The sequence below is a fragment of the Telopea speciosissima genome, chromosome 4 (assembly GCF_018873765.1).
Source record: "Telopea speciosissima isolate NSW1024214 ecotype Mountain lineage chromosome 4, Tspe_v1, whole genome shotgun sequence".
In the NCBI taxonomy this organism is placed as follows: Eukaryota; Viridiplantae; Streptophyta; class Magnoliopsida; order Proteales; family Proteaceae; genus Telopea; species Telopea speciosissima.
In genome coordinates this window covers 32863828-32890790 of record NC_057919.1, presented here as the reverse complement: position 1 = coordinate 32890790, position 26963 = coordinate 32863828, and the positions used below count along the sequence as shown (strand labels likewise).

The 26963-nt window shown below is 39.6% G+C and overlaps 2 protein-coding genes across 3 annotated transcripts; one reads left to right on the top strand and one right to left on the bottom strand.

The window, feature by feature from the left end:
• LOC122657472 (cytochrome P450 81Q32-like) lies at positions 1 to 10145 on the bottom strand. 2 transcript variants are annotated; one of them, XM_043852183.1, is made up of 3 exons: positions 9211 to 10145; positions 283 to 699; positions 1 to 249 (listed from the first exon to the last, which is right to left on the bottom strand). In XM_043852183.1, the coding sequence occupies exons 1-3, from the start codon at positions 10117 to 10119 to the stop codon at positions 1 to 3; spliced, it is 1575 nt and encodes a 524-aa protein (XP_043708118.1). In that variant the 5' UTR covers positions 10120 to 10145. The 2 variants fall into 2 exon arrangements, with proteins under 2 accessions (XP_043708118.1, XP_043708117.1); XM_043852182.1 differs by having other exon boundaries at positions 1 to 699.
• Positions 10146 to 22021: 11876 nt separating this feature from the next.
• Positions 22022 to 22528, top strand: LOC122659227. The gene has a single exon (XM_043854361.1). The coding sequence runs from the start codon at positions 22022 to 22024 to the stop codon at positions 22526 to 22528; it is 507 nt and encodes a 168-aa protein (XP_043710296.1).
• The last annotated feature ends 4435 nt before the right edge of the window (positions 22529 to 26963 follow it).

The window sequence follows — 26963 nt, the reverse complement described above, 5'->3', positions numbered from 1 at the left end:
TCATAATTTGGAAAGGACATTAATCATGGTTGGGCATGCCTTGCACATAGCTTCCAAGGGCTTGGCTTTGGGTGCAGTTAGCCCTGGCCCTTCTGTGAGGTCTACTTCCTTTTCTCCGAGTCTTTTCCACTCAAAGCATTGAATTAGTGTTGCTAGAGCCACCCCTACCACACGATTAGCTAGCCCAGCGGCAGGACATCCCCTCCTTCCCATCCCAAATGGGAGCAACAGTGGCGGCCTACATGCTTCCCCTGTTTCATCTCCACCTGCTGCTGTAGCTAATTCATTAATAAACCTCTCAGGCTTAAAACTTGTAGGGTCATCCCACAACTTAGGATCTCTATGAATAGACCATATATTGACAATTAAGATTGTACCACCTAGGACATCATACCCTCCAACGGTGCAGTCCTTGGATGACTCATGTGGCACTAGAAGTGGGGCTGGCGGAAACAATCGTAATGTCTCGTTGATCACACATTGGAGGTATTTCATCTTAGCGAGATGTTGTTGTTCATCAATCAATAACAAGTGCGTACTGCTGTCATGATCATGATCGTGATGTACTCGTTCTCCTCCATGTAGTACATCATCAACCTCAGCTTTAACCTTCCGCAACACCTCCGGATGGTTGAGGAGAAGCGACATCGCCCATTCTAATGTTGTCGCTGATGTGTCGGTTCCAGCGATAAGCAGCCCCTACACAAATTATACCTAAAGATGTTAAGGAGTCATCCATTGTTAATTATCTATTAAAACTTTCAATTACTAATAGGATATTAATATTCATTCCAACTATTTTTTTTTTTTTTTTTTGTAAAATTCATTCCAACTATTCAAAACTACTACTAGATGCAACGACCACAAGATGATAGATGATGGTAATTTTGCATAAATATCTAATGGGAAAAAAGATTGCTATGCTGCTTGTGCATTTTTTCTCTCATATGAATATTTTTTATTTTTTTTCCTTATTTATTCTGAAAATGTGGGTTACACATGAATGATATTTTTTTTAGAACACCTATTGGTATGGCATGTAGATTCTTCAGATTTTTTTCCTTTAAGGTTCCCTCATTCATACGATTGTGAGGTTCTTTTTACGGATGTTCGACATGTGTCAATGACAAATCCAACGGCTGACTTCGACTGACTTTTCAAAAATTAAGTTATTTATATATGTGTGACTCTCTCTCTCCTCTCTCTACTCTTTCCTCAAAACCACTCTTTATTCTCTCTCTTCTCTCTGCGTAAGCAGTTTCCCAAATAAAGAGTAACTCTCACGTCTCCTCTTTCCCGCTCTCGTCTCTCTCCTCTGTTTATACCAATTTCAAAAATCAACGAAGAGCGACTCCTTTCCATTCTATATTGAAACACCACCGTCTCCTTCATGAGCTCAGAGATGCAGAGAGTTGGACGGTGGTGTTCTGTGAAGAAGAGTGGGGGCGGTGGTGTTCTTTGGCAAACCTTTGAAGCGGTGAAGCGGAATAGAAACTGAAAACGGGTGCAGAACAACACCAACACCTGAGACTGAAAACAGGGGAGGAAAAGAAATGTCCCCAACGAACTCTCCTTTCCATTCTATATTGATATAACCTGGAAAAAAAAACTTCCATAAGGTTTTTAGGTCTCAAAAATGATGCATGCTCCAAGGACCAACAAAGACGCTTCGATTTTATCAAGGTCTCAGATGCACTTGAACTTGCCCCAAATCGTTTAGGGTTTGAAAGTACGATTCAAATATTTACAATCCATTATTTCTAGATTCGTTTTTTTCAGATTTCTAATTCTTCCAATGAAGATCTCATGGTCCAAGACTCTGATTAGAAATAATTCAATATTAAGAGTAAAATTGAACACTTCCACGCTGATGATATTGTTTACGAAGGTGGGTCCTTGATTCTATTTGTTTTTTCTCAAAAATCTGAATCTCATTCAACTTCAGGATCTTTTTGAGTTGGGTTCTTTTGGTTGTTGGAAATTACGGTTTCTGATTTAAACAATATTTGATTTGGAGTTGGAGTGTTACCTTGGTGTTTGGGCGATGGATTTTAGCCAGCTGTGTTTCTCCTTGTTCTTCCCCTCTCTATCTCAGTTCTTAGTTCTCTTCTTTTTCTTCTTCTCCCTCTCAGGTCTGTTTCCCCTTAACTCCTCTTTTTCTTTAATATTACTTTTCTTATGTTAGTATTACAACAGTCTTGTTGTACCCAACCTATGCTCTGTTCTGGGTGACACTTGCAGCCAGAAAACAGTGGATTGATCTCCTTTGAATCTGCTCTAATCAATCTGAAACTTTGTATGTTGGTTACCCTCCAATGGGCGAACCTACCTGCACGGTTCCATCAGAGACCCCTTCTGGAATCAAGAGGTTATGAACTGAAGTTTCACCCAGTGTTCCCTCCCATCTGTCAAGACTAGTTGTGGAATAAACTTAGGGTTTTAGGGCTGGGAATCGTAGCCTTAATACCAGAATGGAAAATTAGTTTTTTCTCTGCAACAGAGTTTTTGTTTGCTTCTCAGGTATTTGCATCAATCAATCTCTTCCACCAAAGTTAGGGTTTTAGGTGGAAGAATGGAATAAAGTCTTTGTTCTTTGAAAATGGTATAAAGAGAGGAGAGAGACGAGAGCGGGAAAGACAAGACGTGAGAGTTACTCTTTATTTGAGAAACTGTTTACGTGGAGAGAGGAGAGAGAAGAACAGAGTGGTTTTGAGGAAAGAGTGGAGAGAGGAGAGAGAGGGAGAGTGGCTTTGAGGAAAGAGTGGAGAGAGGAGAGAGTGAGTCACACGTATATAAATAATAACTTAATTTTTGAAAAATCAGCCGTTGGATTTGTCTCTGACACATGTCGAACATCCGTAAAAGAAACCTCACACCCATATGGGTGAGGGGACCTTAGAGGAAAAAAATCCTGCGGGGAACCCTCTCCCATATCTAATATTTCTAATCGTATGTCCTAAAATTTCTAAAAATGATCAAAAAGTTGTCGAGTAATGGGTTTTGAAATTTCTACTTATTAAAAATAGGAAAAATTATGAGTACACCCCGAAAGAAATAAAAAACCTGAGGTTTCAAAAAACCACCTTGTTCACCCCCTCTATTTAAAAAAAAATAATAATAATATTTCACTTGAAATGACAATTTTACCCTCTTAATTTCCAAACCCTTTCTCCCTTGATTTACCCCCTTTCACCATCATCCCCCTTGGTTACCCAAACACCTTGGCCGAACTCCACCCTCTGCATCACCCCTGCCCCACTCCCTTTGGAGAGCTCTGTGGATGATGCAGGAAGAGAGTCACCCAATTTTCTTAGCTCAGCCTAGCATCTCTTCTCTATCCTCTTCATCCTTGAGAACACTGTGAAGTAGAATCTAAGAACAGAAGCTAATGACCTTGTGAAATCGATTCACTAGTGCAGGCAAATCTAGTAACTTTCTCTAGCTGCATTTACTCGAGTCGTTGTTAATCTCACAAACACAAGCTGCGTATATCTTGTGATACTCTTCATTGAACACATACATCAGATTCCCCAATCCCACACACTTCAAGCTCGCAAATTCCTCGTTTTCATCACTATCAAACAAGCAATTCAACAAGTCCTGAGGCATGAATGCAATCTCAGTGAACTCCATAGTCCCTTCATCGACCCTCCACAATTTAAATGATGGGCCTCTTCGGGTGTTGCAGAGACTCGTGAGGACAAGTTGGTTCGTGCAAGCCAGCAAGAACAAGAACATCACCCCAGGTGGCCTCAGTGTTTGCACTTCACTCCACAAGTGAAACTCTAGATCGAAGGAGGATACAAAGCAGGTGTGGATGCCAAAGACGAAGAATTTGCCTTTGAATAAGCAGATGTTAGACATTGAGACGAGTTTCCAGATCCGAAATCCACTGGCAATGGAGGGCAGAGCTCCCAAGTATCAATCCTAGGATCGTAGATCCTGACAGCCAAGTGACAAACTTCCATATCTTCCTTGCCCGACCTACGTTTCACCTGATTCCAGCGGAATTGGTAAGAAGACTAGAAGGGATACATTTCATATGAAGATATCTTAAACCTAGATAGAACGCATAGTTCCCAAAAATTGGCTTGAACCTCATTGATGTGCAAATACTACTGTCTTCAACTAGCGCACCATGACTGAAGATCATGCCATAACTTCCCACTCCAGTATCGGTTTGTCCTAATTCAAATTTTTCTGCAAATATGACTTAAAGATCTTCACCTTTCATGTTTTTAGTTCCTCCAAATTATGATTAGAAGGTATCTCAAAAATTCCATGAAGCTATTGCACTAACACCAAAAGACTTAGCTGCCTTAACTTGGCCATGTAGCCCCTTGTGCCATGGCTGCCATCAAGCCAGAATTGCCACAAGGATTCAGGATTCCATCTCACCACATGCAAAATATGACCTTGTACAATGCCAATACATTGATACATCATCAATATTAGGCACTAAAACCTGGATTCCCTCATCTTGCTCCTTTCTGAGCAATGATACAAAAACCTCCATATCTTCTTCATCTGATCTCGGAATGGTGTGATTTTAGTTGCATTGGAAAGAGGAACAAAGCACTACAACTCTCAAGTATATGCTCTTTTTCAATTCGGCTACTTGGCATGCCCAAATTGTCTCCAAAGTTGACCCCTCCACATGAACTTGTCAAGTCAACATGGGAAGTTGCATGTACACTATCCCCAACGTTGTTACATGTTGCCAACCATTGTACGTACAACATTGTAAGTCTATTATAGACTGCCAATTGCCTTCATACACTGCCAAATGAGTCCTGAACCTTTTGAATCAATACCATGCTACCACATATTCTGAACTCACTGCCAATGTACTTTCTGCACTGCCAAGCAACTGTTTGCCACTGCCAACTTTGCTAGAACACTTGTGATCCTTGCACATCACATCTAATGCCCTACCACACCAGTGCACTGTCTATTCACCTTTGTACTCACAGTTTCCATCTGTACTGTTGCTATGCTGACTGTACTGTACCAAGATGCACTATGTTGACAATAACCAAAATGCATGCATTATGTTGACAATAATTGCAACCAACACACAAACACTACCATCTGCACTGTGTGCCCTAACATGGTAGGCGGCAAGAAGATTTGAACCATGATGATCTCTTAATTTTGAGATAGTGCTACTTACCAACTGAGCTACCCCCTTGGGCTAACATAGTTATAGTGTCATGACATGACCAATTATTCTATACATTCTCTAAATCCGATGAGTTGAACACGAAAATGGTTGTTTTCTATCTCAATAAAAAGTATCGAGTAGAAGGGTCGCCTTAGAGACAAATACCTCGACAATTCATTTGAAAGTTAAGTCTTCACCCAAAATTCAGTTTTTCTTCAAGTGTATTAATAATGGATAGCTCACAAAGGACTTGGTTCTTCAATTGTTAACGATTGATCCTCTGTGTCCATTATGTAATATGCACAACGAGACTTTTTCACCTTTTTTTCATCAACTCAATCTCAAAGAGGATTAAGCTAGCAAGTCTTCTAGGGTAGTGACCAACAAGATTGACGTAAACTTTTTTGTTTTTTGCTAAAGATTAGCAAAAGTATATTAACAAAAGATAATGAATATAGTACAAGATAATGAGAAACATCGTTGATCCACTACTCCACCTTTGACATGGCCATCAGAAGAGAAGTGAATCAATCAAAGGAGAAGTAAAACTCATAAAAATCTATATCCGGGGTCTCATTTGAGCATCCCAATTAACATCATGAAGAATAAAATGAGGGACTGACTCCCAAACCGTTTCAAAAAATAATGAGTTTTCAAAATCGGATTTGAAAAGTTTTAATCATGGAATCTATAATTCTGTTCTTCACCTAGTTTGAAAGCAATTGTTTTTTCTTTAAGAGAAAATGATGCGTACCACCCCTGTAGTTTGCCTAAAATCAGAAAAAAGCCCAAAGTTTCGCTAACATGACTCGTACACCCATCTTATTGATAAAAAAACTACAAAATTAACAGGTCGTTAGAATGAAACTGCTAAGTGATGACATCATCGCTTTATTTCAATTGAAAACCCTAAACTACCCTCTTCAAACAAAATAAAATAGAACTTAAATTTCCCAAACCCCAATCATGGCAGTCAACCTCATCCTCAATCCCATCCCTACCTAAGTCAAATCCTAACCCAGTAATGGTCCCCGGCTCGCCCATGGCTGAATCTACAAAGTGAGATAGTACGCCTGAAATATCAGGCTTCCCTCTCGGTCAAACCATACTTCCCTCTATGAGCTCAAATAGCCCCTAACCGAGTCTCCTATTTTCCTATGTAAGACGAAATTCCCAAGTCTGATTTCTATCTTTGGGGACATTTAAAACTGGATCCAAGTATGGGTGATCATCAAGAGTTTCTTCAAGATTCTTGGTGTAGTCATGGTGGTGGTCGCGGAGTGGTTCTACGGCATAGTACTGGGCGTTTCTTGGTTGCATAGAGTATTCCTGGTTTTCGTTTCTCTCCTTCAGCTATGGAAGCTGAAGCTTTATGTGATAGTCTCCTATTTGCTCACCGTTTGGGCATGCAATACTTGGTTGTTTTCTCTGATTGCCAGGCTTTAGTGGAGGTAAAGGAAGGAGAGTGCATCCCAGACATCCTTAGCAGTTTTGTGACCAAGGATATAGGAAGAAAGGGATTGATGTAGAGTTGCATTAATACAAGCACGAACAAAATGATCTGTCTTACGCCAGGTTTGATTGGCAGGGTTGGGAGAAGCAGGTAGATCAGCAATAGCAACTGTGGTGAGTGGTGGTGCAACAACGGTTCCATCAACATGACCCATAAGGTCACAGCTAATGAAAATAGATTTAAGTTGTTCTCGCCAGAGAAGGTAGTTTGTGCCATCGAGCTTCACGGCAACCAAATTGGATAGGTGGGTGATGGGGAAGGAAGGAGATGAAGCACTATTGACCATGAGGAAGATGTAAAGAGAAGTAAAAAAAAAGATTTAGTTTCAAAGGATCGTTAGAGGCTCTGATACCATAAAAGAAGAAAAGTTTGTATTGTATTCACCGTGTAGAATACGGTGGATATTATATTGTATTTATAATGAAGTTGATACATGATAAGGGCAAGAGCTCAGTTACATTTAAATAGATTACATGATAAGAGTAAGGGAACTACCTATACACGGTTTCAGTTAGAGTTATCTTGTGTAACAAGAGTTTGTTAGACACAAGATAATCACAAGTGTCAAGAGTTATCTTGACTTAACCGTGTGTATCTTATCAGGAGGCCTTACATTCTTCTTCTTGTATGGTTGATCGGGCTACATGGGATCTAGTAGTGGATATAAAGTCTCTTGTTTGTCGATTTTCGTCTGTTTTGTTTCATTACATTCCTCGCAAGCTTAACTCTGAAGCTCATTATTTTGCTGTAAGAGCTTCGAATTTGTTTCTCTCAAATGTTTGGTGGTTAGTCCCCCCCCTCCTATTCCGCTTGTACTTCCAGTTCCTCTTTGGAATTCTTTCCAGGAGAGTTTTGAATAATAAATCATAGTACTATTTTATTCAAAAAAAGTTGAATGTGAGAAACTCCTAAGTTTAGGGGATTTCTGTTTCGGCCATTGATTAAGGCAAAAGGGGATAATGGCATGGAGAGGTTGAGAATCCTCTGATTTTCTGGGGTCCTTTGCGTCCCTCCTGTTCATTTCATAGTTACTAGAACCTTTCGCTTGATACGTTCTACTGTGTTTCGATTTTTTGTTTGAATATTGTGAATCTTTGTTTAGATTGTTGCATTTAGATCATTTTTTTTTTTTTTTGTAATCGTGAAGTTAGGACTGGTCCAAGATTTTTTTTTCAAAAGGCTTCCTTTTAAGAGCAGTCTGATTTCTCATCTTCATTCTCTTCTGAGGCTATTATATTGGGTCATTATTTGATGTGAGAAAGAACTCTTATCCCAAAAAGAGAATTAGTAAGTAGCTGGTTCAATTCAAGTGTGCCGTATAACTGGATTAACATAGGATGTGTGGGTCTTAGAGTCCATCCGATAGACCTGCCATGGCTGCCTTCTGTGCTCCCTTTTTCGAGCTGCAGTGGGGAATTTTGAAATCTGAATGTTCCTAAATCTTAGCCATCGTGCCCTCTCTAGTCATCCTCACTAGGCCTGGCAGCCCTGATATCTTCTCCACTGGCGCCGTTGGTTCTCCTCTTCTTCGCATGGAGACAGGGATGAAGGTTAGATTTGGGGAGGATGAAGACATTCCAAACGATAGGTTTTAATCACTAACATGTATCAGTGTCATTTCAAGTGCAAATTATATCACACTTTATCACTTAACTGTCAGTTTCAAATGGACTATTAATTTTGTGCTTTTTATTAAATCAAGGGAAATAAGACAATTTTTTGAAACCTCGGGTTTATTACTACTTTAGTCAAAGTACAGGGATTGTACACGTAATTTTTCCTTTATTTAATAATGAAACCTCTCCCCCAACATTTGATGTCTCTCATCTAACAATGGATTTCTTGTCACTCTAACTAGCCTCTTGAATCTGATCCTACTACCTCTTGAGGATGACTTTGTCCAATTAAAACCAATAGATAGTCAAAACCTAATCATCATCGATTTTAACTTCTTGGAGCAGACCAGAGAAGCAAGATGAGGCATCTTGCCTCCTCTTGGGAAATGATGAAATCTATATACTATTTGATTATGTATTGCTCGGCTCAACAGCTGAAGCTGAAGTCATTGAATAAGGAATCAAAGATGCAACAGAAAAAGGCATCTGAATGTATAAAAATCTGGATAAACTCTACTCAATTGGAAAGGTGGTTATAGCTTGATCTTTCTAATCGGATGTAAATTTATAATTATTTATAGGTTCTAATGAAACGCATTAAATCAAACTTTTTAAGTTTTAACTTATCTCATATTAGACTGATTCAATCTAACGCTCATACACTAGATCAAGAGTTCAAATCCTCCACCGTACTGTAGGATGTATGATGCACATCTTGCGGTAGAGAAGAGGCCACATGACACATATGACACACATGGCCTTTACTATGTCGCAGGATATGCACCACACACCCTGCAGTACGGCAGAAGATTTTTATTGCTTGACCAAACCCCATTGGACACAACATTTGATTTCAAAAGGATACTAGAGAAATACTTATAGTGTGCAAAAACGTAAGTTAATGTAATTACTCTTACCAAGAGGAAGCTTTTAATGATTTCATCGGTGTAGTAATCTGGCTCCCTGTGTTGTAACGAGAGGAGAACATCCATCATCGTCTTCATCTCTCCTTCTTCTGCCAAAGAAGTATAATTGTGACTGTTCCGATGCTCGTTTATCAAACGCTGCAACAACACATCTGCTTTCCTATGCAAGGCTTTCATCCTCTTCTCCAACCCATTCCAATCAACAAAACTCAAACTCGGAAAGAAATCACCCAAATTGGGTATACCACTAACTTCAAAAATCTCACTTGTAATTTGTTGGAACTGTTTAGCTTCCTTCAAACCCACTTCATCCTTGCAGTACTGCTTCCCTGAGATCATTCTCATTATAACATTAAACGAAAGATCTGAAAACCTTGATTTTAGCTCCACTTTAACAAAATCTTCACACAAAACTCTGTAAAGATCCTTAATTAACAATCTCACCTCTTCTGGTCGGAGATCTGAAAAGATGTTGAGACGGGTTGAGGAGAAGAGCTCAATTGTTGAGAGGCGGCGGAGGTTCCGCCAATGAGATCCATAAGAAGAAGCCCCAAGTGAGGTGTAATTGTACATATGCTTTCCTACCAGAAGTTGGGGTCTATTTGCAAATATGATATCGTTCTTTGTGAAGCATTCTTCGACGGCCGAAGGAGAAGTGATTAGAAGCACAGGGCGGGATCCGAAGTGAAGATAGAGGATGGGACCATATTGATCGGAAAGATGGTGAAGCGATCGGTGGAGAGGTTCTTTCAGGATATGGAGATGACCAATGATCGGAAAGGCTAATGGGCTTGGTGGTAAGTTCTTATTATTACGCTTTCTTTGTTTATGTAGCAAGAAAGTAACAGAGACGAAGAGGATGAAGGAGAACAGAACCACATAGAACCAGAATTGTTCCATTGTCAATTTAATCACCTCTATTGTCTTGAATTGCTTTGTTTCTGTGTATTTTTCCACTATATATAGAATTATATAGAAATGGAATTTCTGTCCATCCTTATCTTCAATCATTATTGCGGTATAGATTTTGCAACATTAAAGTCCCAGTCAAAATTTGGTGCTTGCCAACAAATTTTGAGGCCTAGGACTACAGGTGTCTGTACTCCTCATTATTGCCCATAACGCCGTGTTTGCTATGCATTACCATTCTACAGATTCCACATTTTGAATACATGTTGGCTAACGTGCAGTCTTGATTTTAGAATGCATGTCAGCATTTCGTCAAATAACTTGTAGGCAACCTGAGATACCCAGCTAAATCGACTAAAATCGGTGGATTATAATAAAAAGCTGACTCTCCGATTCTAGCCTTGAAGGAAGCTTTCCCCTTATGAGTTTGGAGGAGATCCAACCCGCCATTATCGTATGAACAATAAGATGTAGAGCTTCATATAACTTCCCTCACCTTCACACACATGAGACCATCAGAACGAGAATATAGAATGGACCAAATATGGCATTCTAGAATGGACCTCGTTCTTGGACACATTCCGAGATCTGAGAACGAGAATGCAAAACAAACAACATTTTTCATATTTCAGAATGTGTTCTTGATGCAGAATGCTTACCAAACACAGCCTTATAGCAGTACACATCCATTGAAAATATATTTGATAAATCATATTCAGAGCAACAATGACTTTGGAATTACAACAAGCATGGCTTGAAACAGAGTTGAAATTGTAATGTAGTTGGGAAAGGGAAAGGCCTAGTTGAGTTAAATGGAGCTGTGAACCCAAACTGTCCAATGTGGCACTGAACTTTTTTTCTTGGGTGAATGTGGCACTGAACTTAGTATTGGCTACAGAGTTGCATTTTATTTCAAGGGACAATATTCTCTGGCTCAATGCAGAAGTGATCTTTTAATAGGACAACAAGATCTTATACAGATTAAGGTTCTTGGAGGACTAGTAGCATCCAATCATTGTGAAGTCTGATTGGTGGCTAGCTCATGAGAAAGAAAAAGATTTTTACGGTCTGTTTGATGAATTCAAAATTCAATTTATTTGTAGCTCATTGATTCTGTTGCATCAAATACCCTTTTCTCATGAAGCTTCTTCAATAGTTAAGCTTAAAACCTTCTCTGTGGTAAACTCAAAAGCAGGTCCAAAATGTATATATGGCTTGTGCTGATGGCCAAGTTCTACATTTAGTCATTTCCGCTTGAGAAAGAAGATAGAACCTAGAGCACCGGTCATTACAGTGGACATTTATATTATATAATGCTGCAACCAAAATTATTCAGTATTTCTATTTATATTTGCTACTCCAGAATAGAGAAAGAAGAATTCCTTCTGTTGTTCCTTAGACTCCATTTGGTTGCATGGGAAATTAAAGAGAAGGGAAGTGAAATTTTTAAACTTAAATAGGAAACTTTTGTAATCATTACTCCATGTGACTATATTACTCACTCCAAATCATTCCATATTTGGTTATTAAATTTCACTTTAATTTGCATCCAATTCCTTTTGGTTTAAAAAGTAAAATAAAAATTACATGTAAAATGTATCATTACTATATATGGTATGAAATTTTAGTAGTTTATACAATCACATGGTGTAATTATTACAAAATTTCTTTTTAAGGTATGAAAATTTTCACTTCCCTTCCCTTTTATTCCCCTTGCAACCGAACATAGCCTTACCTCTGAACTTCTGCTGCAATTCACCATTGAATGGTTATCAGAAATCTCCATGTCTTTTGCCAAGGTAAAGGTAGACTTTTTAGGTATTGAGGGAAGGAATCAAGCGCCCTCCCCTGCGGCGCCAAACATATTCACACACTCGAAAAAACAAGCTCACTAAGTGTGAGAAAAATGGATAGACAGACAAACACATAATAAAAAGATGAAAATTGTGTCATATGACTCGATGTTATAATATTCTATCAATGCAATATTCCAATTACAGAGTACCCCATTATATTCATAAACTTCTAGCAATCTCACATTGTATTTTCAAGATTATTAAATATGATAGAAACAAATAAATATCACTAAAATCAAACAATAAAAAAATATAATAATAATTTAACTCATGTTAGAACTCATGAGAAAGAGAGAGTCGATAGAGGAAGAACACAAAGCTCCTACATCCACTCTAAAGATATTTCTCAATATTCAATCTTGGTATAATTATTTAAGGTATTTATGATAATAAGTGGTGGCTCTCGTGAGAGTTTCTCAAAATAATTTATTCCATTTGCTGTAGCTTAACTAAGATAAACATTGCCAGCACGTTGTTGTGTGGAGCAATCTTCTATTGTAGGAAAGCTATCTTGATAGCCTAGAACCCAGCCTTGATTGTGTGTCATTACCTTATCATCGGTGGAGATCCTCTTGAGAGGTAAATTCTGCTGATGCGATGATGACATAGCATTATCATCTCTAACACTCCCCCTCAATCGAAAAGGGGGTGGAAGCACCTTGAGATTGGTCTTGAGTAGACAAAACCGTTGATGAGAGAGTGGCTTGGTAAAGACATCAGCAATCTGATCTTTGGTTGAAATGAACCGAACCTCCAATGATCCTTTCAAAACCTTGTCCTTGACAAAGTGGAAGTCAATTTCCACATGCTTTGTACGGGCATAAAAAATCGGGTTTGCTGTGAGATATGTGGCCCCTACATTGTCGCACCATAAGATGGGAGCCTGTAGAAGAAAAATATGCATTTCCTTAAGTAGAGACTGCAGCCAGGTGAGTTTGGCTGCAATGTTTGCCAAGGCCCTGTACTCAGATTCTAGGCTGGAGCGTGCAATTGTAGCTTGCTTGCGTGAACTCCAAGAGATTAAGTTAGTTCCATGAAATATAGCATACCCCCTAGTGGATTTTCTATCATCAGGGCACCCCGCCCAGTCAGCATCAGAGTAGGCAAGTAACTGCATCACATTCTGTTTGGCCAGGAATAGTCCATGATCAGTTGTCCCTCTCAGGTATCGTACAATTCGTTTCACTACAGACCAATGGTCTGTGGTTGGACAATGCATGAATTGACAAACTTTATTGACCGCAAACTGAATATCTGGTCGAGTTAATGTTGCATACTGTAAAGCACCCACTGTGCTACGATACAGTGTTGCATCATGCATTGGCTCCCTGGAATGCTTCGATAGTGAAGGAGAGACAGCCATGGTGTAATAATAGATTTTGAATCTTCCATGTGAGTTCTTTTGAGTAAATCCAAAATGTATTGCTTCTGCGATAGTAGTGGGCCACTGGAGTTGCGGTGGACACCCACTCCTAAAAAATAATAAAGGGGACCTAGATCTTTAACTGCAAAGGCGGAAGACATTGTTTGAATAAATGCAGTGAGAAACTTAGCATTGTTCCCTGTGATGATTATATCATCAACATAGATGAGTATGTAGATGGTTACCCCGCTCTTGTGATAGATAAACAATGATGTATCTATTTTTGAACCAATGAATTCTTTTTCCAGAAGAAATGAACTCAAATGGTCAAACCAAGCACGGGGTGCCTGTTTGAGGCTGTAAAGTGAATGATGTAGCCGACAAACATGATTAGGGTGCACTGGATCTATGAAACCAGGCGGTTGAGCCATAAATACCTCCTCAGTAAGGAGCCCATGAAGGAAGGCATTTTGGAAGTCAAGCTGACAAATGGGCCAGTTATTTGAAATAGCTATAGAAAGGACGAGGCGTATTGTGGTGGGCTTGATTACAGGACTAAACGTTTCAGTATAGTCCAGCCCTTCCTGTTGATTATATCCCTTCGCAACTAGGCCAGCCTTATAACAATCCAAGGTCCCGTCTGCCTTCCATTTGATCTGATAAAGCCACTTGCACCCGACAATGTTCATTGATTTGGTAGGTGGTACTAATGTCCAGGTTCCATTCTTGATTAATGCAGTGAACTCGGTATCCATGGCTTTGCGCCATTCAGAGGATTTAGATGCCGTTGTAAAAGAGGTTGGTTCAATCTCTGCAGGAGAACTGGTTACATTGTAGACCTTGGGCCGGCGGGTACCATCTTGGTTTCTTGTAATCATAGGGTGACGGGTAGGTGGAGGAGTTGGAGGGGGTATATCCATCATGGGGGTGGATGGAGAGATGGATGGTGGGGTTATAATTGGTGATGGATTTAGTATTGGAGAAGTGGGTGGTAGTGATACAATAGGTTCTTGGTTTCTAAGCGGAGAGGTGGGTGGCTGATTTGGTGCTTGAGAGTGATGAGTGATTAATGGCCAATTGATAATGGGTGGCGGTCCCAATATAGATGATTGGTTGGTGGGGTGGAGTGGTGGTAATGGTATATCTCGAAGTGGAAACTGTTCCTCATCAAATACAACATGGCGCGAGATAATGTTTTTCTTCAATTCCATATTGTAGTAGATATATCCGCGACGGCGGGCACTATACCCCAAGAACACATGCAACCCTGATCTATAATCCATTTTATGTTGATTGAATGGGCGCAAGAGAGGATAACATGCACATCCAAAGACTCTCAATTGATCATATGTCGGATGCACCCCATGCAGCCAAAAAATAGGAGAAACATTTTTGAGTGTCAACGTTGGAAGCCAATTAATTAGGAAGACCACGGTCTCAAAAGCATATGTGCAAGTAAGGCTAGACCAGCCTCTACTATTTGACGATGGCGCCGCTCAATAGCACCATTTTGTTCATGGGTGTGAAGACACGACATCTTATGTTCGATGCCAGCTTCTTTGAGCAATGTGGAAACCGTACCGTATTCTCCACCCCAGTCACTGTGAAAGCGCTTGATTTTCCTGTCAAATAGATTCTCAACAAGGATTCTAAAATTGCGAAAAATATTAACAACCTCTGATTTGAATATTAAGGGGTATAGCCAAATAAATTTGCTATAATCATCAAGGAAAATTACGTAATAACGGTACCCATCAACCGATGGAACTGGAGAGGGACCGCAGAGATCAGAATACACAAGATCAAGTGCCCCTTTTGAAATAGTAGTAGATTTATTGAAGGGTAATTTATGCCCCTTCCCTTTCTGACATGCCTCACAAATTAAATGAATAGAGTCCTTATTTATTGGCAAATCAAGCTTATTTATAATATGCTTCACTAAATGGGGTGCAGGGTGGCCTAGTCTGTTATGCCATTGCCCAATAGATGTTCTTTCGCCCAAAAAGGCCTTTGCATTACACCTGCCATCCTCCTTATTTAGTACCAATTGGTACAACCCATCTTTCTTTGGCCCTTGAAGTAGAGGCTTCCCCGTGCGGCGGTCCTTGCCAAGAAAAAAGTTAGGATGGAACTCAAAGATTGTGTTATTATCGCGAGTAAACTATGACACAGAAAGCAAGTTATGAGAAATGGCTGGAACATGCAAGATTTGAAATCTTTGAACTACCAGTGTGTAAGATGTGCAAACCTGTGTCATCCCCAATTTGGACATTTTCTGCTCTGGTGTATGGTTTGGAGAGATTCAGATTGGCCAAATCCGCAGTAAGGTGGTGGGTTGCTCCAGAATTGGGAACCCAAATGCTTTCATGAGCAGAGGGGGGTAATCAGCCAGATTCGCAGAAGGAGGGTTGACAAATCCAGTGTGAAAGGCGTGATTAAAACGCTGTCTACAATCAACAGCCTGATGGCCCATTTTTTGACAGATTTGGCATTATGAACCAGCATTACCATTCCCATGTGCACCACGGTTAGAACCATGGCCAGAATTAAAGGAACCATTATGTCCAGAATTAAAAGAACCACCATTTCCAGAATTAAAAGAGCCACCATATCTTCCACGATTAGAACCACCATACCTGTCGTGACCATTGCCGCGATAGGGGCGACCTCCCCCGCGGTTCAGGGTATTGCTTGCAAAATTAGCGGTTGGAGAAGAGAAAATGGGAGCCCCCAAATCATCCTTCAAACCTGGGTAAGAAGCATACCTCTGAGATCGTTGTAAGTAATAGGGGTTCCTCGTGTGGATACGGCGGTTACAAACGCCGCGTATTCAACACCTAATCCGTTGAGGATATGGAGACAAATATCTTCATTTGCCACTGGTCTACCAGCAGCAGCAAGCTGGTCACAAAGACTTTTAATCTGAAGGAGATACTCATGAATACTCAGAGATCCACGTCGTGTCTGCTGAAGCTGGAGCCAAAGTTGCATTAAACGAGCGGAGGAAGTGGTTGTGTAAAGATGTTCCAGACTGGTCCAGACATCAGCAGAGGTAGTGCACCCTATAACTTGGCCATGCACAGAATCTGTAAGTGACGCTAGCAACCAACAGAGGAGCATTTGATCCTGGCAATTCCAGGTAACAAAATCTGGGTTGGTGATAGGGGTATCAGTAGAAGAAGATGACGATGTTGGGGGCATCGTAGAGGACGGACAGATGTTGGATCCATCAATAAAACCAAACAGATCATAGCTCTTCAAAAGTGGAACAAGTTGGGATCGCCATAGCAGGTAATTGTTTTCAAAGAGCTTAATGGATATGAGATTATGGAAGGATGAAGAGGAGGTGGTTATGAGTGGAGAAGGAATGGGCACAGTAGCAGAGGTAAGATTCCCAGTCGATCCTTGGGCTCTGATACCATGTTAGAACTCATGCTGTAGAGAAAGAGAGAGTGAGAAGGATAGAGGAAGAACACAAAAGCTTTGAGTGGTTCGGTTAAGATAACCTACATCCATTGTAAAGGATATTTCTCAATATTCAATCCTTTGGTATACAGTCCTATTTAAGGACGATTTCCCTTGGTTATTTACAGTAATAAGTGATGGCTCTCTTAAGAGTTTCTCAAAATAATTTATTCCATTTGCTGTAGCTTTACTAAGATAAACATTGCCAGCACGTTCTAGTGTGGATCAATCTTCTATTGTAGGAAAGCTATCTTGACAGCCTAGAACCCAGCCTTGATTGTGTGTCATTGCCTTATCATCGGTGGAGATCCTCTTAAGAGGTAAATTCTGCTGATGTGATGATGACATAGCATTATCATCTCTAACAAGGAACAAGAAATTGAATGATTCTCTTACCTCCTAATCCTATAATATCACCACAAACTATACCTGGGTTGGGGTGCTAATTGCTAATGTAGATATGGGAGCTGCAGCAAGTCAGTGTCGAAATAGAATGAGCAGATAAGAGTAGATGATGTAAAACAGAGATCCACCAAAGAAGTTGGACAAGCTCAGCCACCAGAGCTAGGAAAGTTTCATTCTTGCAGCACTACTTACTGAAAGAATAACAAGCTCTAGATCAAAGTCCTCTGCTGAAACATCACCGAGATTTCTGCTCTGACTAAAAGTCATTTGTTGAAATTTTCTCGTCCACTGAAGTCTTCATCCTTGTGGCACCTGATCGGCTGTTATGATGCATCCCAACTTTAACCTTGGAGTTTTATATTTTTTGCCTATTTAAGTTAAAAAAAAAAAAAAAAAAAAAGGTGGAAAAAACAGAAATTTTACCATATGAAGAAAATTTTGAAATCTACCCCGGAAAAAAAAAAAAAATTTTGTTAATTTTTTGGACAACCAGAATATCAAACAAAGCCTTAGTATGGAAGAGACTGTAAAGTGGAAGCATTTATACAATTAGCTGCTTAAGAGAATAGATTGCAGCCAAACTGAAACTGAAACATATATTGTGAAGACAGTTCTCACACTCACTATTTGAACTAAGGGAAGCAGTTTTCTGTACGGGAGTATGGTCTACGCCAGCACTCCCATATGTCTATCTCTCTCCTCCTTAAAACAAGGGGGCAGAGATGTCTTTTCACATGGGAAGGAGAGAGATAGACTCATAGGAGTGCTGGCGTAGGCCACACTCCCGGACAGAGAACTTTCTCCCTTGAACTAATTACACCAATACTGCATTAAAAATCAAACCAAAATATATTTGCAAGATTCTTGGAATTGTCATTCTGAGCACATAACTACCATAATAATAAAGGGATAAACTGATTAGAAGATGGAAACCAGAAATAAAGCCATCTGCTATCTAGTGACTGAAAGGATTTAGTACAAAAGGATATATATGTAACTAATGTAGTCTTTATTTACTAGCATTGTTGCTCTTAGCATGAGCCTTTATGTCTTTCAGCAGCTTAATTAGATCTACTATTGTGGATCTCTCACTCAGTTGTTTTTTCTACATGTCTCCCTGACTATATATCGGTGTACTAGATTCGTTTGATCGTGAATGAAAGAGGGTCAACACAGAATCCACTGCCCTACTAGAGAATATCAAGAGAGAATGTTTACATGTGATTGGATAGAAATAAGGATCTACTAACCTCTTTATAAAGTGTAAATAAATTATTATTGGATTTACCAAAAAAACTATTTTTGAAAAATAATATTATTTATTAATAATGTTATTTTATTAAATGCTTTGAATAATGCTTTCGTCAAATCGTTGACACTGGACAAGCATGTTCGATGGGTTGGGATTTGACATTAATAAATTTACATGCTCTATAGTCCATTATGTGAAATTGTTTAGTGGAGAGATTGATTTGCAAATTAATTGGAGTAATTTATGAATTTTTGATTATTTTGGGGAGTTAATGGTATTAACTTATCTTGTATATATTTTAATAATATATTAAATAGATTAATGGATATTATAAAATGGGGCGTTGTTCTCTGTGCCGCAGCGTAGGCTGCACCCAGGCACATGGGGGTGGGCACAATGACCACCTTGCCCCCCTGAGTGGCAGGCCCATGTGCATGGGCGCAGCCTGCGCTATGACACAGAAAACATTCTCCCTTATAAAATATATGGACAACATAAGAAATGAAATAGAATACTACCTCTTCCCTCTTTATAGCGAACAAGGACACTTGTCATTGAAGGGAATGACAAATTAAATAAATATGGGATTAAGAATCTCAAATCCGCACAAACAAGGAAGCTCTTCTCTAAAGTGGGCAACCTTGCTATTGATAAAAATGAAAGAGAGAGAGTCGACCACTATTTGGCCTCTCCCTCCCACAATTTCTCCTTCCTCCCCTTTGCATGTGGTTGGTGTGTTAGGGTTTTGGAAACCTTACAAGTGAGAGAAAGTGTGTGTACTCCCTTCGAACGAAATGGTTGTGATGTTCATAGTGAAAAAAACGTTAAGATTGTGTGCAGGAAATACACTTGCGATTCTTAGGTAACCTGTTTACCCCTTCCCCATTAATGTTTGTACAAAAAAACCTCAGGATATTGATCCAATCCTCCGTTGCATCTAGTGTCGTTCTCCAACAATGTTATTAGAGCTATGCCTATTCTATGTGAGGTTTTATGATTCCTATTTGCATTCTTATAATCCTTCAACTTAAATAAAAAAAGGGTTTTTCGGCTGCTTATTGGCCAGCAGGCAGAAGGTAACCTTAATGACCCACCTCATCCAACTGGTTTTAGGCGTCGGGCTCCTCTCCAAGGAGGCTGAGCATCTAGGGAGACATTCGACAGCTTGGTGGGTTAGGCACGCGCCGAGATGTGTGCCTGCACTCCTAGCCGTTGGATGCTCCTCAGGCGATGCCCTTTCTAGAGAGGAACCGGATCCTAGTTTTAGCAGGTTCGACCATGTTGGGCTCCTCTCAAGTGACCCCCAACACCCAAGGAGTGGCCAGTGAGCATCCAACAGCTGGGCTGAATTTAGGAAACACCACCAAGTAGAGGTCTTTTTCCTATAAACAAATAACCTACGAGGTTTAGCCCATCTTAACTTATGTTGAATTTCGTTCTAATAGGTGGGCTTAAAAGCTCATGCTCATCATTTTTTTAACACCGTTTTTTTTCTTTTTATTTTTTATTTTATTGAATAAGTTGTAGGTTATATGTCTTATTGAAATGTTTAGTGGGCTTAGGCCCAATAATGTTTAGACATTAAAGTTCTTTTCTTTGTTTGGGTTATGTGGACCTAATCCGCTTAGGCCTAGCTAACCCCCAACCCAGGCTAGTCCATTCTTTTTAATTGACTTTAGCTCTTTCAAAAAACAGTGTTGGAGCTCTCTTTTAGAAACAGTTTGGGCCTATTTTTGAAACTTGTTTTGGGCTGACTTTAAAAACTGTTTTAAGAAATAATAAAAACCCATAATGGGCCAAGGTGCACTATGTGGTGGCCCCTACATGTAAGACTCAGAAATTATTTTATTATTTTTTCTGACATTAAAGAGTTAAAAGTTAAAGGACTTAGTCTAGGGTATTCTGTGTGGGCCATTAAGTGTGAAATGTTGTTTTGGGCCCATAGTGACTTTATAGGGGATTTTGTGTCAGGCATGTTTGTGCATGATGTGTTGGGCCCACATAAATTGTGCATCATTGTGTAAGGTTCCCAACTACTCTCTCAAACCTCTCGTGGGTAAGATTGCCAAGACACAATCCAAAAGAGCCAAACATCAACAACAAGCGGAACAAATTACTCAGAGCCTGGAATCTCTATCCTCTCTGGTGCATTTTTCAAAGGATGGCCCCTTGTTTGTTAGGGGAAATCAACACCAGGTGAAATCATGAAGCTGGTCAGCTGAAATTGTCAAGGTCTGGGGAGACCCTTGACAATTCGATCGCTTCTCAACCTCTCCCATTTGATTCAACCTGATATCATATTTTTTATGGGGACAAAGAGTAACAGAGCAAAGATCAACAGAGCGGATCGTAAATTGAGGCTACCTAATTCTTTCAGTATTGATCACATTGGGGTTATCGGAGGTCTAACTGTCCTATGGGACCATCATCTTCAAATTAATATTCTCCAAGCTGTCAATCGGATTATTGACACTGAGGTAAGATGTGCTAGCCTACCTTCCTTTTTTCTAAATTTTGTCTATGGTGACCTTGTGAAAGATCAGAGACAAAAGGTCTGGGATAAGCTTATATCCATCGGTCTTAAATTCTTAATCGACAAGGGAAGTGGGCTTGTGTTAGAGACTTTAACTCATTTGTTGCATGGCCCAAAATGAGAGGGGGGGGGGGGCTCTAGGGGATCACATGATATGGCTCAATTTTGGAACATTCTTGACTCTTTCCAGCTCATGGACCTAGGGACTCAAGGTCCTTTATTCACTTGGAACAACAAATGTAAGAAGACTTCCAACATCAGAATCCAACTCGATCAGGCTCTATCGAATAAAAATTGGTGAAGTTCTTTCGGTGAAGTGATCGCTTTTTTCAAATCAATTGTGGGTTCAGATCACTTTCCTTTGGTCATAAACACGGAAGGAGGAAGATCCTCGGGAACCAAGCCATTTCGATTCGAATCAATGTGGTTTTCTCACCCCAAGTGTAGAAATACAACCAACAGAGCTTGGTCCATTGCAACTATTGGTAGTGCAAGTGATACTCTCCAGCAAAAATCTGCCAAATTGTAAGACGATTTTTCAGCCTGGAATAGGCACTCTTTCGGTAATGTTCAACGTAAGATTGCGTCCCTCCTTTCTGGAACTAAGCACTCTACAAGATAACCCGTCTAAACCAAATCAAGTGAGAGAGAAAGATATTCAGGGGCTTTGGGACATCGAGCTTCAGTAAGAGGAAGAGCTTTGGCATTAGAAATCGAGGGTTCTGTGGTTGAAATGCAGAGACCGCAATACTAAATGTTTTCATGCCACTACCCTCCAACGGCGCAACCGAAACAAGATCCTTAAGCTTCGGCTTGCTTCCGATTGTTGGTCTTGAAATGAGCAGGAGATTTTAAGAGAGGTAATTCAGCAATACAATGCCATCTTTACTAGTGAGGGGATTGATGAGACCACTCTTGAACCTGTTCTACAATCCATTTCTCCAAAGGTGACCTCCTCGGACAACAAATTCTTGTGTCAAATTCTTGATTAAAAAGAAATTAAGGTGGCGTTGGACACTATGACACCTCTTAAGTCTCTCGGACCAAATAGTTTTCCTCCCACATTCTATCAACGCTATTGGGATCTAGTGGAAGTGGACATCTGTAAGTTCGTTCAAGAGTTTTTTATTAGTGGTATTATGCTTCGTAATTACAATGCTACTATGCTTTGTCTTATCCCTAAAACTGATCAACTGGAAACAGTTGATAACTTTCGGCCGATTAGTTTTTGTAATGTAGCCATCAAGATTGCCACAAAAGTTATTGTTTCCCATTTGAAAGATGTTTTGGATGCAGTCATATCTCCAACTCAGTCAACCTTCGTTCCGGAGAGGCGTATTTTGGATAACATTCTTCTTGCTCATGAAGCCTTCCATTATATCAAAAACAAAAAGAAGGGTAAGAAGAAACTCATTGCTTTCAAATTGGATATGAAAAAGGCCTATGACCAACTAGAATGGAACTTTATAGAGAAAGTTCTTCTCCAGCTAGGTTTCTATGTGAAATGGGTGAATATGATTATGTGAGGCATCTCCTCGGTATCTTATAGCATGCTCATCAATGGCTTTGTTCGAGGCATCATCAACCCCTCTCAAGGTATCCGTCAAAGCGACCCTTTGTCTCCTGCCATCTTTGTTTTATGCGCTCAAGCTCTTAGTTCTGTGATTAACAAGGCGGAGATGGAAGGTCTCATCCATGGCATGAGGGTAAGAAATCGGTCCTCTCATATTTCCCGATGATACTCTTCTATTTTCAAAGGTATCTTTGCAGGAGATCCATAATATTATGGCACATTTAGACATTTACTATCAAGCTAGTGGCCAACAAATCAATCTTCAAAAGTTCACTATTATCTTCAGTCCTAATACAGCCCCCCATTTCAAAAGATGGTTCTCTCGTATCTTGAAGATTCCTTACGGTGCTCCTCCCAAGAAGTACCTCAGTTTGCCCTCCCAATTTGGCACTTCTAAACTTGAGTTATTAGTAGGGTAAACGAAAAGACTCAGAGTAAGCTTCAGGGGTGGAAATGGAATCTTCTCTCCCACTCTGGAAAAGAGGTGATGCTCAAGTCGTTGTCCTTATCCATAAACAACTTTGTAGCTTCTCATCACTCCAAGATAAAACAAGCTGCAACACATTTTTTTTTGGAGAGACAGAGAGGACATGCACAAGATTTGTTGGATTTCCTGGGAGAGGTTATGTAGATACAAGGAGAAAGGTGGCTTAGGCTTTCGTGATTCGGCTCTTCAAAATCAAGCCTTGTTGAGTAAGCTTGCTTGGAGACTGTGGAAATTTCTGACATTGAATTGGGCCTCTTATATAAAATAAATTTATTTCTCGAACTCGGATTTCCTTCATACCTAGCTAGGCTCCAATCCATCTTGGGCATGGTGTATCATCCTTGAAGGTTGAAAAACCCTCCAAGTTGGTCTATTATGGCTTATTGGTTCAAGTGATAATATTCATATTTGGAAAAATTAATTGATCCCCTCTTCCCCAACCTTTAAGAACAAAGAGGAGTTTTGGTTTCGGATCTCATCGACTAGGAGAACAGGATTTGGAAATTGGAGCTACTTCAGGAGCTATTCCACCCAACCGATTGTTGTCATTACAAAGATTAAGCTAAGATTGTTACCCTCTCCTGATTCTCAGGTTTGGGAGGAGCCAAAAATGGTCTTTTTCGGTTAAATCGGCTTATCATCACCTATGTAATCATCTTGAACTTAAAATCTCTTCCTTACCTTTGACCTCGGCTTAGAGTCAATGTTGTCACATTCCTGATGTGGTTTAGAAAGGAATTTGGTCTTGCAATACAATGCCCAATGTTAGAAATTTTCTTTAGAGAGCTTGTTCAGATGGATTGGCCATGACAAGTGGGCTTGCTCGTAGACGAGTCCCTATCGATCCTCATTGCCATCGGTGTGGAAGTATTGAAATGGCAAACCATATTGTACTTGATTGCAAGTTTGCTCAAGAAGTCTGGTTTGCCTCTCGTTTCACTTTCATCCCTCCAGAGGCCACCCAGCTCTTTAAAATAATTCAAACCTGGAAGACACTGCTTCCATCAGATAGACAATCAGCTTAGGAGATTTCAACCCTTGCATCTTGTATCTGCTGGTGCTTATGGAAGGCTCACAATGATCTTCTTTTCAGGGGAAAGAATTGGTCTCCAATCAAAGTGCGTAGGCAGGCCGAGACAAAAATCTTGGAATTCAAATTGGCAACAAGGCAAGCTAGGGTGGACCATGAACTTCAGGGATAGCTCCTAACCTTAGAGGAGTCCTCTCGACATCAATGTTGGTCCCCTCCTCATTGCCACAAGCTGAATTTGGATGCCTCCCTTACTGGAGACAAAGGAGGTTTTTGATATGTACTACTAGACTCAACTGGAAGATCCGTTGTGGCAATCTCTGAGCCATCCCACTTCAGCTCTATTATTAAAGGAGAGGCTATGACGTTAAGGGCATTTTTATTGTTAAGTATTTTGGAAGCAGTTGATGAGGTATTAGTGGAGCAAGACAATTTGGAGTTGGTGCAATGCCTAGCAGGATTCCCTTACTGGAGACAAAGGAGGTTTTGGATATGTACTACGAGACTCAACTGGAAGATCTATTGTGGCAATCTTTGAGCCATCCCACTTAAGCTCTATTATTAAAGGAGAGGCTATGGCGTTAAGGGCATGTTTATTGTAAAGTATTTCGAAAGCAGTTGATGAGGTATTAGTGAAGTCAGACAATTTGGAGTTGGTGCAATGCCTAACAGGATTGAAGTCTCCTTCGTTGGATATCATTAATATTGTTCAAGATAAATTGTAACTATATTTCCTTCTTCAGTCTTGCTCTTTCCTCCATATTTCCAATGAGATTAACAATGTGGCTGACTCCTTGGCCGGAAGGGCAGTGTCTATTGTGTGCAAGACTCTTTGGTTCATTTCCACTCTATGGCTATCTGATTTACGTAATTCGGATACCATGTGCTGGTCAAGCTTTAATATATAGACATGTTTGTACAAAAAAAAAATACTATGAATTATAGAAATGTCATTGGAACACGACTTTACCCTATTAAAATTTAGTGAGAGGTAAGTGTTTAATGTATGAGGTTAAAATTCAAATTGTTTTGGTTCAAGTCTATATGAGCCTTATTCTTTAAACCCAAAACGTAACCCATCTGGTTCTAACCCTAGTATGACCCAATGGCTGAGTCACCAACTTCTATTAACTAATATTCTCCATAGGCCTTAAACTTTTAATAATTAATAATTTATAAAATTGTTAATTTGAGGCACGTTTGTGTGTATGTTCTTGCCTAGTCCATTGGAATGTCCAAAGCCAACAAGCCTATGAAAAAATATTTGTTCCTAGAACATGACTAATTACAAACCCTAACTCTGACTAGGTGAGGCCCCGCATAATATAGTATTATATAAACTGGAATTTGGATATATTAATGGGCTTACAAGTTGGACTTGTAAATTTTAATACATGAGATGTAACTTTGGGATAATAATTGACACATGTAAGGGTTACTTGTCCCACATGAGATGTGATGGTCTAAAAGAGAGTACCCAGTGGACGAGGCTCCTGCCACTGCGGGGTCTGGGGAGGGTCATAATGTACGTAGTCTTACCTTTGCTTCGCGAAGAGGCTATTTCCAGACTCGAACCACGACCACTAGGTCACAATGGAGCAACCATACCATTGCGTTAAGATCCAACCTCTGTAAGATGTGATGTTCTATTTTACTAAATGTTAGTGAGATGGAGTATATGGTTTTTAATTATTATTTTCCACATTAATGGAATGTGAAGGATCATATTATTGCATTGTTAGTGGTTATGAGATAAATTAATCTCTATTGTGTGGATTGCATTTTTAATTATATGTAATGCGATGGATATGGTGTTACATTTTTTTGCTAGGGATCAGAATGATATATTAAACAAAAAAAAGATTACAAAGAAAGAAATTGGGCATTCCCAAACGAAAAGGTGAAAAACAGCCCCACCTTCAGCAATGCCATCAATAGGGCTGCTCACCCCCAAAAAACAAAACTAACCAAAACGATATCTAAACATTCTCATGATATCATTTCTAATCTATTCTTGAATATTAAAAAGAAAATTATTTAATAGACCCGAAACACATGTAAGTGTTGCATCCCTTGATAAGTAGTTTGTTATTGGGTTTGATTCTCTAAGGCGGTGAGAAATCCTCAAATTAATAGAAGATAGATGTGGCTGCAGACTTAGCCAATCTTGCCAAAGATACCATGGAAGCCTATTTGGTTAAACAAGAAGAACAATAGAGGCCGAGTCACATTTAATCCATATATTAGTGAATCCCATCTCATTGATGAAGTGAAACCCTCTCATAAAAGCAAAAAAATTCATTAATAAAGTTAGTTTTTATCACAAGATATTCTTTAAAGGCATGAATATTTTCTTGGGAATCTCTAAAGACTCCTATTGCACCAGCTCTACCCGAATTACCTAGAGATGATCCATTAATATTGAGTAGGACACATGAGGGTTTGCACCTGTAAGTTTCAACAATATGGTCTGGTGGTCTAGACTTAATCGGTAGCCCCAACTTAGAGATACAAATAAGATCATTAACAAAAGAGACTCACCCTTTTAGTTTGTTGCTAATGTCCCCAAGATCTTGTTAGATCTTTTTGAAAATTAATTGGTGAGTTCTCTTTTAGCTTTCGTGTCTTCTGAAATTCTGTCTGTCATATGTTGTATAAAGTTGTCACAAATCCAGCCTTCCAAGCACCTTGAAAGGATATAATACAAGTTTTCCGAATCTAGGCAAAAGATTACTATTTCAAATCAATGAAAACCATGGAATTTTAGGATTACACCGTACGTCTAATTTCATCCCATGTTGAGTAGAAGATAAAAGTACCAGAAGTGGTAGGGCTCTAGATGCATTTATCCTCAACCTCTATAGGGGGAAT

Excerpts from the sequence above, each read along its gene's own strand:
- LOC122657472 (XM_043852182.1), bottom strand. The coding sequence starts at position 10,119 with ATGGAACAATTCTGGTTCTATGTGGTTCTGTTCTCCTTCATCCTCTTC. Across the intron at positions 700-9,210 it reads TCATTAAAAGCTTCCTCTTG|GGGCTGCTTATCGCTGGAAC; the intron begins GTAAGAGTAATT and ends TAATTTGTGTAG.
- LOC122659227 (XM_043854361.1), top strand. The coding sequence starts at position 22,022 with ATGACACCTCTTAAGTCTCTCGGACCAAATAGTTTTCCTCCCACATTC.